General features: G+C 41.5%; 1 protein-coding gene across 1 annotated transcript; it reads left to right on the top strand.

Annotated features, from left to right (window-relative positions):
- The first annotated feature begins 2,292 nt into the window (after positions 1-2,292).
- Positions 2,293-12,271, top strand: LOC128354340 (MAGUK p55 subfamily member 4-like). Its single transcript, XM_053314576.1, has 21 exons — positions 2,293-2,350; positions 2,537-2,658; positions 3,565-3,642; positions 3,737-3,820; positions 3,925-4,056; positions 7,022-7,103; positions 7,225-7,307; positions 8,006-8,080; positions 8,177-8,373; positions 9,096-9,154; positions 9,258-9,275; positions 9,389-9,430; positions 9,522-9,542; positions 9,699-9,713; positions 10,245-10,286; positions 10,434-10,607; positions 10,729-10,809; positions 11,031-11,124; positions 11,387-11,495; positions 11,600-11,734; positions 12,080-12,271. The coding sequence occupies exons 1-21, from the start codon at positions 2,293-2,295 to the stop codon at positions 12,269-12,271; spliced, it is 1,893 nt and encodes a 630-aa protein (XP_053170551.1).
- Positions 12,272-14,038: the final 1,767 nt, after the last annotated feature.

Below are 14,038 nucleotides of genomic sequence, written 5' to 3'. Positions count from 1 at the left end.
AATGCTCATCTTGTCTTTTTTAAAGTGACACCTACAGTAAATCCCCCTCCACTATCTCTCTCTTTCTCTCTCGGCCTCTTCCTCTGTCCTCCTCTCTTCCTCTCTTCCTTTCCTCCTCTCTCTCTCTCTCTCTCTCTCTCTCTCTCTCTCTCTCTCGGCCTCTTCCTCTCTTCCTTTCCTCCTCTTCTCTCTCTCTCGGCCTCTTCCTCTGTCCTCCTCTCTTCCTTTCCTCCTCCTCTCTTCTCTCTACAGCTCCTCCTGCGTGCCGTTGAAAGCTGAAAGAGTTAAGAAGATTTGGCAGCTTCGCGGGAACCAGCCAGCCGGTGATGGTGGCCAGAGGCAGGCGGCTCACTTGCCCAGGATTAAATGGGATCGGGAGAGATTACAGCCCTCTCTCTCTCTCTCTCTCTCTCTCTCTCTCTCTCTCTCTCTCTCTCTCTCTCTCTCTCCCTGTGCCTGATGAAAGCGTAGTCCAGTCTAGTTTCACCACCACACATTCATTTTTGGGTGCTTCAACCTGCAGGATTTTGGGAGATAAAGGCTTGTGGCATCATCTATACTGAGAGGTAAGATTAGATTAAATTGCTTGAATGGAGAGTTGAGTGAGGAGAGTTAGAGGCTTGGAGGAAGAGGAGAAGGAGGAGGAGGGGGGGAGGAAGGAAGGAAGGCAGGCCAGAGGGATCATCCTCTTCCTCTTCTTTAACTACAGGCTACTAGAGTCTTACATTTATCACATTCAATCACCTTTTTAGAGATTAACTTCTGTCATCTTGCACCTTTTTTTGGCACCTTTCCCATTAAGGTTGTGACATCACGGTTTATCTAGTTACAGTCACCATCAAGGGGACGTAGTGTAGTGGTGAACTTAGTTCATTAACCTGTTTGTTTACAGAGGAAGAGATTAACCTCCTTCTTCTTCTGTCACAGTGTCCATGTTTCCAGGTATCATAAACAATTCATTTCAAATTAAAGAGCTTTTCTAAATTCATACTGGTGTTTCCCCCCTTTGGTGGTGAACCTCACGGAGATTACAGTCCACTCATCTGTGTATTTACATCACTGCTGCTATTACGGTCCGCTGTGAAGTGTGCCATTAACCTCTGATCTGGTTCACACTCATGGAGTTGTGACTACTCTAGTACTCTACCTCGACCCACTGTACGGCTCAAGCCTGGATTACTATCTATGATTACTATGCAGGCAGAGTGGGGGTCCAAAAAAGTGTCACGTTCACTACATGCCTGTTTGTTTTGGTGTTTTTATTATTGCATCATATTTTTTAGGGGATTTGCAGCACATTATTGACTAAAGCAGGTCATTTATTATTAGGTAATGTTGTAGTCCTTATATTTTAGTGCATATTCATAAATGAAGTTTTATTTAATTTAATCAACTTGAGGACAGTTTGTAGTTTTAAAGCTCAGACTTACTGGCTGGTTTTTAGATACATAATGAAGGTGTAATGTTTAATTTGCAATGCTGTACTTATTGGAAATCGATAGCTGACACACACACACACACACACACACACACACACACACACACAATTAGAGCATTTCCACTACATTAACTTTCTCATGAGACCAAGAACCTGTTGAGGAACTCAGTCTGGGACTAAACCTGAGTTTGGGACTAAAATAACTTCCTGTAGGCTAAAACATATACCAGCATGAGGAGTAATACTTTCTACATGAACTTCAAGAGACAGTAGAGGTCTGATATCAAATTATTGCCTCTTAATTTTCCTATAAAAGTGAATCTAACATTTACACTTTCTTATTTCATTTTGAACCTTGAGATAGTTTAGTTTTTAGTTTAGTAGCTTTATTCTCATTATATTGAGGGTCAGACAACAACATAACTCCCTGAGCCATAACAACAATTAAAAAACAACTTAAGTCATAAATACAACATTAACAATCTATAAGAGCAACAAAGTGAAATTCTCATAGTAACAGTAGGACACAATCAGTGAGTGTGTGTGGGTCAGTGGGATGAGGGGATCAGGCCGTGTTCATTAGTTTAACAGCTTGGGGGGAGAAGCTGTGTTTCAGACCAGCATGTGTTGGGTCACGAATGATATTTAAGGCCCTACTTATTCTGTTCTTTTTATCTTTTCTTTTCTTTTACTACTGTTTATGAAAAGTATAGAAAAATCTGAATAAAAGGGAAACAGCATTAGTAGAGAATTACCTAAGCTCTCTTCCAATGTTGTGTCTCCAGGTTATTGTTATCAGCCTTGTTAAGCAGTCAGCCGGTGGTCGGGGTCAAAGGTCGGGGGGACCAGTGACCATGAGGCAGGCGGTGGAGGCTCAGGTGTTAAACCCCCACTGTGAGCTCGGAGAACACGGTCAGTGAAGGCAACCGAGATCATTGTCACTATTTATTACATAAACATACTGCTTCAGCCTCCATTATACAGGCTGATAATCCATTCTTCTCTTTCTGTGTGTGTGTGTGTGTGTGTGTGTGTGTGTGTGTGTGTGTGTGTGTGTGTGTGTGTGTGTGTGTGTGTGTGTGTGTGTGTGTGCTGCAGGCCTGCGTCAGATCCTGACAGATGTGATTGAGGAGGTGAGGCAGTCAGTAGATCAGGATATTGATGGAGCGGAGATTCTCCACAGCCTGCTGAACGCTTCCTGGCTGCAGTCGTTGCTCAAGGTTAGAAAACCTCTCGTCTATAATATCACTGACATTAATCATCATTTCAGCGTTGAGATTACACTAAAAGTAGAATTAAAACATTTCTAGATCCACTTTGGGATTAATGTCTCCTCCTGCTGCTGATATCTGGCTAAACATTCATAATCAAGATGTTTTATTAACAACTAGAATTGCATTTTTTAATCTTCCTGTCTTCCTCTCGGGTCAAATTGAGCCCGTCTCTTTTGACTGTTCCTTCCTTCCTTCCTTCCTTCTTTCCTTCCTTCCGTCCTTCCTTCCTTCCTTCCTTCCGTCCTTCCTTCCTTCCTTCCTTCCTCCCCCCTCCTAGCTTCCTCCCCCCTTTCCTCCCTTCTTCCTTCCTTCCTCCCCCCTTCTTCCCCCCTCCCTCTTTTCCTTCCTTCCCTCCTTCCTTCCTCCCTTCCTCCATCCCCCTTCCTTCCTTCCTCCCTCTCTCCCTCCTTCTCTCTTTCTTTCCTCCCCATTACCTTCCTTCTTTCCTTCCTTCCTCCCTTCCTCTTTTCCTTTCTCTCTCCCTCCCTCCTTCCTTCTTTCTTTCTTTCCTCCCTCCATCCTACCTTCCTCCTTCCTTCCTTCCTTCCTTCCTTCCTTCCTTCCTCCCTCCTTTCCTTCCTCCTTTCCTCTCTCCTTTCCTTCCTTCCTCCTCCTTTCCTTCCTTCCTCCTCCTTTCCTTCCTTCCTCCTCCTTTCCTTCATCCCTCCTTTCCTTCCTTCTATTCCTCCCTTCCTTCATTGACTCGAGGACAACAGGAGGGTTAAGATTCAGGCTCATGCAAAAACTAAAATTTGCAGCTTTCACACAAAAATAACACCACAGATTAATAATCTAGTAATAATATAATATAATAGCTTCAGATTTGACTTATTTGATGACCTTGTTTTCCAGGTTTATGAGTGTCTTCAAAGGTACCTGAGAGATTCCCCGGCTCCGGCTCTGGACTACGCTTCAGGACTCTCATTTCAGGTTCACACTCAGATTCATAATAATCACGTTTATTCATTTCATACACGTCTCTTTTCTCTTTTTAAACTGTGGATATTTTCTTCTCTCTGTGCAGCTGCTGATAGACATCAGAGCGTTACCAGGCTGCTCTGAAGAGGCCAAGGAGCTCTATCGACTCCTGAGACAACCTCACCTGCAGGTAAATTAGAGCTAAATTTAAAGAATCAGTAGAAATAACCCTTTTTAGTGTGTGTATTGAGCCACTTTTTTTTTCACATTTTTTGCTGTCTGCATGTCACCCAGGCTCTCCTCTCAGCTCATGATACGGTGGCCCAGAAGGACTATGAGCCGGTGTTGCCTCCGATGCCCGACGAGGTGCCAGAAGACGAGGAGGCCACCCGGATCGTCTGCCTGGTGAAGAACAAACAGCCTCTGGTGAGCAGCTAAAAACGGGAGAGTGTTTTATTTGGGTGATACCTGAGCTGAGAATGAGGTCACATTTTGATGGGATCACCCCTCCTTCTCCTGTTCTTATGGATGAATTTAGGGTTTTTTTTTAATCCCACCTCACAAAAGCAGGTTTTCTGGGATCAGAGAAACTCATCAGTTCAGCCTCTCTGAGCTCAGCTGTAAAGAAACTCAATGCCTCAGTGAAGAAAGTTGAAGTTTGATCCATACTGGGAGTATTTCTATGATAGGAAACAGTTCAGTGGATCTTTATGAGTGACTTTAACACTGATCCAAGCTAAAAAAAAGATCAAATTTGGTTGTTTAATTAGTTTTCACCTGCTCTATTTATTAGTTATGATGCTTTTGTATGCTTATAGTTGCTACCAGTTTAACATAATAAACCTAACTTCTAACATCATCTATTAATCACATCAAATATTTCTTCATTTTCAAATAAACCCCATTATTCTGAAAAAGAGAAGGTGCAATACATCCACATTTAAAGCTTATAAGGGACTTCATTGTCCAAAAATGTTGTTTCTGGCTCCGGACTGTACCTGTCTCACCACAGCTATGCCTCAATAATCTCAAATCTTCTTACATAAAAAATAATTATAATGTGTTTTCTCTTTTGATATGGCGTGAGAGAGCTTTATCACCTGTGACCTTCGTTTATTTGTATCTGCAGTGGAGCCACAAGTCTCAGTGTTGGATAAACTCTGAGACTAAACTGATAAAAATATGTTTGTTTTGTGATTTTAAACCTTGAACCTTCCCATAATATTTAGAAAATGGTGGATTTTGATTAGTTGTCTGTAACTCATGTTTGTATGTCATTATGCTGTTTAAACTGGATCACAATGATACTGCTGCTTGTAATAATGTGGAAGCAGATGCTCGTGGGTGTTTAAATATGTAATTTTTTATTTTTGCTAAATATAAATCAAACCGCTGACTGCTTCCAACAGAGACCAGATGTTTGAATTTATTAATTTCTCATTTGTTTAATTGTCTGTTGATGCTACAAATGATTAATGCACAGCTGGAAGAGGAGGAGGATGAGAGTCTTTTATTTTATACTATCTAACTTTTAATGGAAAGTAAATCATCATTATTATTATTATTATTATTATTATTATTATTATTAACGAAGCAGTCTGTCTTCTACATTTCTTTGACTGTTCAGAGAGTCGGGCTGCCGCTGCCCAATGCGTCCCCTCCCTGTGCAAAAAGCTCCAGAGGGGGGGTCCGCAGTCACTGGGACACCCTGAGGCGTCTAACCCATCAGCAGTTTCACAGAGGCGGTGCTTCTGGGAGCCACAACCTGGATGTTCAGGGTTCATCATGGTGTAGCATGAGGAGGGGCAGCTACCCACCCACTGAACCACCGTGTCACCCAACAGCTCAGCCGTACCCCCCTCCCCGATACAACCTGATGAGTAACTGTCAGTGCTGCAGCAAGCCGATGAGTCAGTGTAGAGTTTGTTACACCAACCTGCTCTGGGAGCAAAGTCTGAACCACTCCGCTCCTTCAGTCTACAGCTCCGCTCTGATCGGTAAGAACAGACGTGTTGGGTTTCTCATCATCCACCATGGTGCCATCTTCCTCCATCATTCACCATTTATACTCATCATCTTCATCATAGATTAATAATCTCTGTTTTCTTGTTGGGAAAACATCAAAGAGCTTCACAGTGAAGAGGAGGAGGAAGCAGGAGAGTCCGCTCATGCCCCGTCTCCAGTTTCCATCCACACCCCAAACACACCCCAGCCAGGCCGGTCTCCAAGGCTCCGAAACCAAAGCCTACGCATCCACACTGCTCCTCCGAGCCCCATGAAGACTCGTCATGTGCTGGAGATCCCCCAGGGCCCCCCCGTGGAGCTCGCCAAGCAGGAGAGTCTGGATGAGCTGAGGAGTACGGTGCAGCTGGCCGCCAGCTCCATGGAGAGCAACACCAAGGACATCAAGCTGCTCGGGGAGAAGATGGCAGCAGCTACTGAGCGCATGTCTGAGACGGTTCAGGACAACTCGCAGGCGTTAGTCCTTCTCAGCCGGGTGGTGGACCGGCTGCAGATGCTCCTCACCTCCAACAGGACTGATGTGGACGCCCCAGCTGCTACGGCGAAACCTGCAGACGCTGAGGAAGACGGCACTCCAAAGAAAAGTCAAACTCCAAAGCGTCTAGGGCATCGTCCATCCCTCACACACCAACCCAGATGTTCCTTACCATCACCTTCATCCAGCTCCTCCTCCAGCTCCCTCAGCAGCCGCCCAGATGCTCCCTCCACCTCTAAAGGGACCAGATGCCCTTCTGCGTCTCGCCATGGGTCACCTGGAACAATCCTAAAAAAAACCAAGAACTCTCCTTCACCTCATAAGAAGCACGTTAACACCGAGCTTCAGGCATCCAAGCATCCTTTAAACAACGGCCTGTCAGAAGAGTCCAAGAAGAAGGACGCCCAAGCTGCGAAAGGAGGTCGCTCGAACCAGCGGAAGAAGAAGAGGAAGAAGGAAACATGAGAGAAGCTGATGAGTGTCCAAAAAGTGGACTTAAGTCTTTTCAAGCCGACTCCACGGAGCGTGTTAGTTCACATTTTATTTAACTTTCATTGGGTTTCGTGCTGTTATCCTCCATCGTCTCCTTTCTTCTCTCCAAACTTCATTTCAGGAATTTCATCAGTATTCATTTGAAGCTCTGGTTATCTTCCATTTCTGTCATTGTTATTTTATTTGTGCCTAAAACTTTCAAACCTTTTCTTCCATTTCAGCCCAAAGTGTTCCCATCCTGTCATGAGTCCCTGCGAGCTCCATCAGTATTATCTGTCTCCATTTAAGTTGTTCAGGGTGACCTCCACATGCCTCTCCTCCACATGCCTCTCCTCCACATGCCTCTCCTCCACATGACAGATGCTTTATTTATTCTGTGTTTTCTTTATCTTTTTATTCTAGGGAGCGACTATAAAGAGAAACGACATCACAGGGGAGATTTTTGTGGCTCGTGTGATTCATGGAGGTCTGGCTGATCGGAGCGGTGAGGCCTTTTATCTAACCAAGATAATGTTTGTATTCTCAGACTGAATGATAATTGTGGCTTAGTGTCGTCTACCAAGAGGTGTAATTCATTATATGTGTGTGTGTGTGTGTGTGTGTAGGTCTGCTCCATGCCGGGGACAGGATCATGGAGGTTAACGGTTTTCCGGTGGATGGGATGGAACCGGAGCAAGTTATCCAAGTCGTGGTGGGTCACTGGTTGTTTTATTTCATACACCTTCATGTCCTTCACTTGTATGACTTATTATTATCATTAATAATGATTACTTATCTGTCCTGTAATGTGCTTAATTGAATTGTATGGTTATTATATTTGACAAAAGCAACAATCGGTATGAAAAAGGTTGAAAAAAAGACAATTCTTCACCTCGGCTATCGACTATGACAATTGAGCAAACTCCCTTGGTTTATGAAGGCTGTGAGATGTGGTTGAAAGCTCTAAATAAACTAATAAGTGGCCCTTGAGTTGAAAAATGTTGAATTGTTTGAGCCATAAAAATGTTTATGGTGCCAATTTCCAACCTGCAACCTTCAAGGAAAAGAAAATTAAAGCTTGTGATTTTATATTTGTGCCTAAAATGAGACCATAATACTTAATATAGTCATACTTATCCATATATAAAATGTTTCCTCTGTCTTATCTATGGGCTGTGTTGTGTCCTATCTGATAAACTAGAAATACCAACAATCATGACTTATAATATCATGATTCAACTGATTACAAAATATTTAAAAATATATATTAGAATATGAACGATTGAGAGCATTGTGCAATCTGTGGAGGTAGAAAGCAGAACAGCCTCTTAAAGTCTCACCAGATCCATGTTTTACTGTGGCTAACTTTTAATTTTCTGACCCTTGTGTTTCTTTACGTCCAATCAGCAAGCGAGGTCGCAAGGCACCATCATGTTTAAGGTCATTCCCATCACAGAGAGGCCGGTCCACAACCAGACCATGGTGACTCATCTTCTTCTTCTGCTTTATTTTCACACTTGACACATAAAATCACCTCATGTGTTGCCTCATTATAAACTAACCTGTCCTGTGTTGTAGCTGTATGTCCGGTCCATGACAGACTACAGCCCTCAGCAGGATCCCACCATCCCCTGCGCAGACGCCGGTATGAGCTTCAGAAAGGGGGACGTGCTGGAGATCGTAGACCAGACCGACTCTCAGTGGTGGCAGGCCAAGAAACTTCCCAGCAACATGGCCTGCGCCGGCCTCATCCCCTCTGCCGGCCTGCTCAAACGGTCAGGAGAGGTTGATGTTTAGCTCTTTATATGGGATTGGGTTTCTCATCTACTTTTATCTACTTTTGTTTTAATTAGCAGCAGCAACTTTTGGCAGGTTTAACATGTTCTCTGCTGTTGTAGAGGGATGAGGGAGACCGCTGGTTAAAAAATATAGCAAAGATGTGTTGTAATCCTTGTCAAATCCTGTCATATGTGAATCATGTCTTCAATAACTAACCCTCAACTTTAGCTGCTAGTCATCTAGAATATTTGGGTGGATATGATATGAGATATGATATGATACGATACAAAAGTATACCTGGGTATTTAAAAAATTATGTCTCTTACAAAATTAACATTAGTGTTGTCAGATATTAAATGGAGTTCAACCACAAGCAGCTGTATAAAAGACATTTTAATTAATACCAAAAAAATATTAAAAATGAACTTAAATTACCTATCCTACTCCTAATTTGTGCATTTTTCCCAAAGTTGAACATTTGTAGGGAATATTACTAGCTATGTGAAAGTTACCAATATTGAAAATATTACTCTCTGTTTCTTTAATATTCAATGTAAGAATCATTTTTTAAGAGAAACCTTTGAACTTTGATACAGAATAAATCCAATAAAACTGAGTTTGTGGTGAGAGAATAAAATATGATATGATACTAATTTTTATTTGTAATGTCCTGTCGTTTGTCACCAGTGTTTAAACCTGAGTGTGTGTGTTGTTGCAGGAAGCAGAGGGAGTTCTGGTGGTCTCAGCCTTATCTGCCACATGCCTGCATACAAACCCGTGAGTTCACTCAAAAGTCTTTATATTAGTGTTTTGAGTCTCTTTCCATAACTGTGTTTTCATAAATATCTGTGATTGTGTTTCATTGCATGCTTACTAAAAGTGAGCACTGTAGAGGAAGGTAAGAAGCACTTCATAGATTATTTATAGTTTAGTTTTAACTTCAGATTTAAAAAATATTGACCATTTTCTCATGATTCAGAGTCATTTTTCATCTTCATTTCTTCCCTGCAGAGGAAGACATGATGGCCATCGATGACAGATGTGTTGAAGCAGGTAAAACTCCACTTACTGTCCTTCTTATATATGTTCACTTCTCTATATTTACTCAATAATGACTCCCGTTGTGTATTTTTCTCTCTGTCAGATGAGGAAGCATTTGAATCTGGTAGGTAAGTCTTTGTTGAGTTCATCTGTTTTATTTTAAACAGGAACTCTTGTGAAATGCAAAGTGTCTCTCCTCCTCCCGTCCTTCAACTTAAATGTTTGTTTTTGTGTTGTTTTTTCCCCCAAAACCGTACTGCTTTCTGACGGGGAATGTCAGACGAGCTCAGAGAAGGTGAGAAAACTATAAATGCATTTCTGTTTCTGTGCATGGTGAGTGTAGAAATCAGAACTGTTTTACTTTAAATGTATGGAGGATCAAATCTGACCAGTTAGGGAATAAAAAACAACAACTATACACAAATAAATGGTCAAATGAAGTCCAAAAACTGTTATATTTGCACACAAGTACTATATACACACATCTATTTCATAGTTACTTGTTTTTAATATATGTTTTTTAATATATAATATAGGTAGAGGCCCTGTATAAGCCCTTTTGGGTTTCTTGCTGCTTCCTTGCACCTTTCTTTTCTTGTTATTTCTTTATCTTTTTCTTTTGTCTTATTATTGTGCAAAATAAAAACTTAAACATTCAAATCTCTTCTCTCAGCACCATCTTACAAATAATGTAGAAGCTGATGCAGTCATTTGTGTGATTTTGATTATTTTTCAAGTTATTTGCACATCCTAAATGTCTGTATTTCTTTATTTCATTTTTCACCCATTCTTATGTCTGACTCTGTTTCACTTCCTGTCAAATCAGACGAGGATGACTTCAGCGGCAATATTGAAGGAATCTACTTAGGTGAGTCTTCAAAACCTCTTATCTGCACCTTAAAAGTCAAATTTAAAGAGGGAAAGCATCATTTCTTCAGTCTTATTATTAGCAATGTATCAGTTCTGTTGGTGTATCATCATGTACTGTTTTCTCCATCATTGCTTTTTCCCTCAGTGGGCTTCAGGCGCAGCATGCGTCTGTGTCGTCGTCGGTCTCACAGCACCACCCATCCGTCCTGCCACACCCGTAACCCCAGCGGCTGCAGCAGCGCCTTCAGCAGCCCCTACGAGGAGGTGGTACGCCACCAGCGCCACCCGCAGGACCCACAGCGCCTCATCGCCCTCATAGGTTCATCAACTGTCTGATTCTGAACTTTTATTAAATGTGCTTCTAGTGCACTCAGTTGGATGTGTTTAGTGTTTGAGGATTTTGTGGAACATTTCAGCATCAGTAAATCTTTCTATGTCAGGTCCGTCTGGTGTTGGTGTGAATGAACTTCGGAGGCGCTTGATTGAAATGAGTCCAAGCATCTTCCAGGGACCAATACCTCGTATGTACCAATTATTGCCATTCACTAACTTTACAGTCAATTTAAAAACCCAAAACTTCTCTTATTGTTCTTTGACTTCATTCTAAGAGCTCTGATTTGGACTTTTTTTGTTTAGTTTATGAATATATGATTTTTTTTTTGCAAGTTGTTAAAAGATTGCTTCTCTGACTCAAAGAGAAAAGCTAATACACTTTATGTTTTGTACTCTTTTCCTTCTCCAGACACCACGAGAGCACCCAAAGGATACGAGGAGTCCGGCAGAGAGTATTACTTCACCAGCCGCGAAATCTTTGACAACATGGTTTATAACAACTGGTACGACTGTGAATCCATGAAGGATGAATGAATGTAGTGGTGACTCTGCTGCACTTCAGCATCAAATATAAACACAGATATTGACTTTTATGATCATATAGGAGCATGTTTATCCTTATTCAACCTTTATTTAATGTAATCAGATGGTAGATTGAGACTGATGCTACTGGTCTGAGTTTGACTTTCCATTCATCCCAGCTATTTTCTCCAACATTGACATCCAAATTTAAAGGACTAATGCCCCCCCCCCCCCCCCCAACAGCTTCCTGGAGTATGGAGAGTACAAAGGGAATATGTACGGCACCAGCATCGACGCTGTGAAAGAAGTTTTAAACAGTGAAAAAATCTGTGTCATTGACATCGAACCAAATGTGAGTCCAACACCAAATAACCTCTTATTAACTTTAATTATTTCTGCCTTCTGTTACATTTGTTTAATAGCTTTAATCTGACTTGAATTTACGGCTCTTTTTAGGCCATTCAGGCAGTGAGGACTCATGATCTGAGAGCTTACATCATCTACGTGAAGCCGCCGTCAGTGGAGCACCTCAGGGAGACGAGACAGGACTCGTACATCACCACCAACTACTACGTCAACCGACCGTTCAAAGTCAGTACCATGGCAGGATTTTAATACCTTTACATTGAATATTTGTCTTGATTTAAACTTTTTAAATGTTGTAAAGGGTAAAATTATGAGGAGAAACCTGAAGGAAATCATATTTATTTAGTTTTATTGAGTTATTTGCTCGTTAGATGTTTAAAAGAGGACAGAAAGTGTGCACAAATTTCATAAAAAGGGGAAAACAGTGTGTAAAAATATGAAATCTGATCAAATCACCCACTTTTAAGTCCCATCAGAGCAGAGAATTATCCATTTTTCTGAATTTGGTTTGTATCATGTAGAAACTGTATTAAAGTTAGAATCCGCTCTCATGTGTGTTTCCTCCAACAGGATGAAGACTTCCAGGAGATAGAAGAATCAGCCCGGAAGATCGAGTCCCACTTCGGGCAGTTCTTCGACCACATGATCGTCAACGATGATCTGCAGGACTCGTGCGTGCAGCTGCTGACTGCGGTGAGGAAAGCACAGGACGAGCCGCAGTGGGTCCCCGCCAGCTGGATACGACCCACCTCTGAGTCATAAGAAGAAGAGGGCAGAAGGAAAAAAACACATTGAAGGGGTGATGTGATGAGACCCCTGTTGTCATGGCAGCAATTTTTGGGATAACCCCCCTATTGTAAAACATGTGACCCCCAAACACAGTATCACAGGTGAAAAAATCAATTTGGTTTATGTCTGTATAATAATATGTTTGCATGTTTGAGGGGGAGTAGGGCATGAAAATCTAAGTATTTGGATCTTGGTGTTTCTGACGTGCTTGTTAAGTCGCTTCAAATCCCCAAAGATGAGATGGAGCTGGACTCAAGCCCACAGAAATCCCATGAAACTGTGTCAGGATGGATCGGCTTTCTTTTGAAATGAGAAATAACTACTAGAGTAGAATATTTGATCTTTAAACTAGCAGTAGGAATAACCGGTTTACAGGAAAATCCTCTACTTTAGTGTGTGTGGAACTACAGGATGTCAGATTTCTTGGTGTTAGAGCCTCAAAAACACATCTGAGTATTAACCCTTGTGTCGTCCTCTCGGGTCAAATTGACCCTGTCTAATTCTTCTTTCCTCCCTTCCTTCCTTCCTTCCTTCCTTCTGTCTGTACTTCCTCCATCCCCCTTTCTTCCCTCCTTCCTCCCTCCTTCTCTCTGTCTTTCCTGTCCTTCTTTCCTACCTTCCTTCCTTCCTTTTTTCCTTTCCTCCCTTCTTCCTTCCTTCCCTCCTTTCCTTCCTTCTTCCTTCTTTCCTTTCCTCCCTTCCTTACTTCCTTCCTCCTTTCCTCCCTCCTTTCCTTCCTTCTTCCTTCCTCCCTTCCTCTCTCCTTTCCTTCCTTCTTTCCTTTCCTTTCCTCCCTTCCTCCCTCCTTTCCTTCTTCCCTCCTTTCTTTCCTCCTTCCCTTCCTTCCTTTCTTGACTCGAGGACAACAGGAGGGTTAAATTAGTAAAAGGAGGAAACGGATAGTTTAATTTCAACAAAACAGGTTGATTTCCTGCCTTGCTCCCCACTCTTATACAGAGATTTGGAATTAAAGATCGAGGTCTTTTTCCTATTCATGTTTACACACTATGTACTATATATATATATATGCACCCATTCTGCATTTGTGTCATTTATTTGTGTTTCGCTGTAGCCTCAAAGTGTGTCATTGCATGCCAAAAGATTGTGATGATGAACAAAAAAGACAACAACAAAAAACTGTGTTTGGCAAGCTGTCACAAACTTTACACTTTGTGTCCTTATTTCATTTAAATGATGTGATGAAGGTTCATATGAGCTGAAACAAAAGTATAAGCAAAACAATGACATTTTAATATTTGTACCGGTTTGTGACAATAATAAAAAAATGACTAATCATTTAGTCTCTCCCTTTTTTTTCTCCACCTATTTTGTATGTGATCATATTTGTTTCATAATAATTGAACAAAATCTCCCAAGGATCAAACAAAAAATGAATAAAAAGTTAATTACAGTCATTTGAAACATGCTAAAAATGACTTCAAAGGCAAAATGCAAAAAATTCTTGTCACTTTTTTCAGTTTCACTTCTGACCATTTCAGTTTTTCCACTTGTTGCTCACCCAAACTGCTGACCTGTCCTTCCAGCAGTGAAGAAAATATTATAATAAAATGTCTGTTATGTAGTTTTTTTGTCAGTTTTGCCTGAGAGCATATTTTTTTTGCCTCTGCTTTTTCTTCTTTAATGCTTAACAGCAGTTTGCATCCATATTGTTGCATTATTTCCATCTTCTGGAGTCAATTTACTCCTGTCTCCTGATCTCAGACTTTTTGCCATTCCTTA

Source organism: Scomber japonicus, chromosome 24 (genome assembly GCF_027409825.1).
Source record: "Scomber japonicus isolate fScoJap1 chromosome 24, fScoJap1.pri, whole genome shotgun sequence".
In the NCBI taxonomy this organism is placed as follows: domain Eukaryota; kingdom Metazoa; phylum Chordata; class Actinopteri; order Scombriformes; family Scombridae; genus Scomber; species Scomber japonicus.
The sequence above is the reverse complement of the archived record's forward strand: the minus strand, read 5'-3'. Positions and strand labels throughout refer to the sequence as shown.

Excerpts from the sequence above, each read along its gene's own strand:
- LOC128354340 (XM_053314576.1), top strand. The coding sequence starts at position 2,293 with ATGAGGCAGGCGGTGGAGGCTCAGGTGTTAAACCCCCACTGTGAGCTC. Across the intron at positions 8,374-9,095 it reads TCTGCCGGCCTGCTCAAACG|GAAGCAGAGGGAGTTCTGGT; the intron begins GTCAGGAGAGGT and ends GTGTTGTTGCAG. Across the intron at positions 11,125-11,386 it reads AACATGGTTTATAACAACTG|CTTCCTGGAGTATGGAGAGT; the intron begins GTACGACTGTGA and ends CCCCCCCAACAG.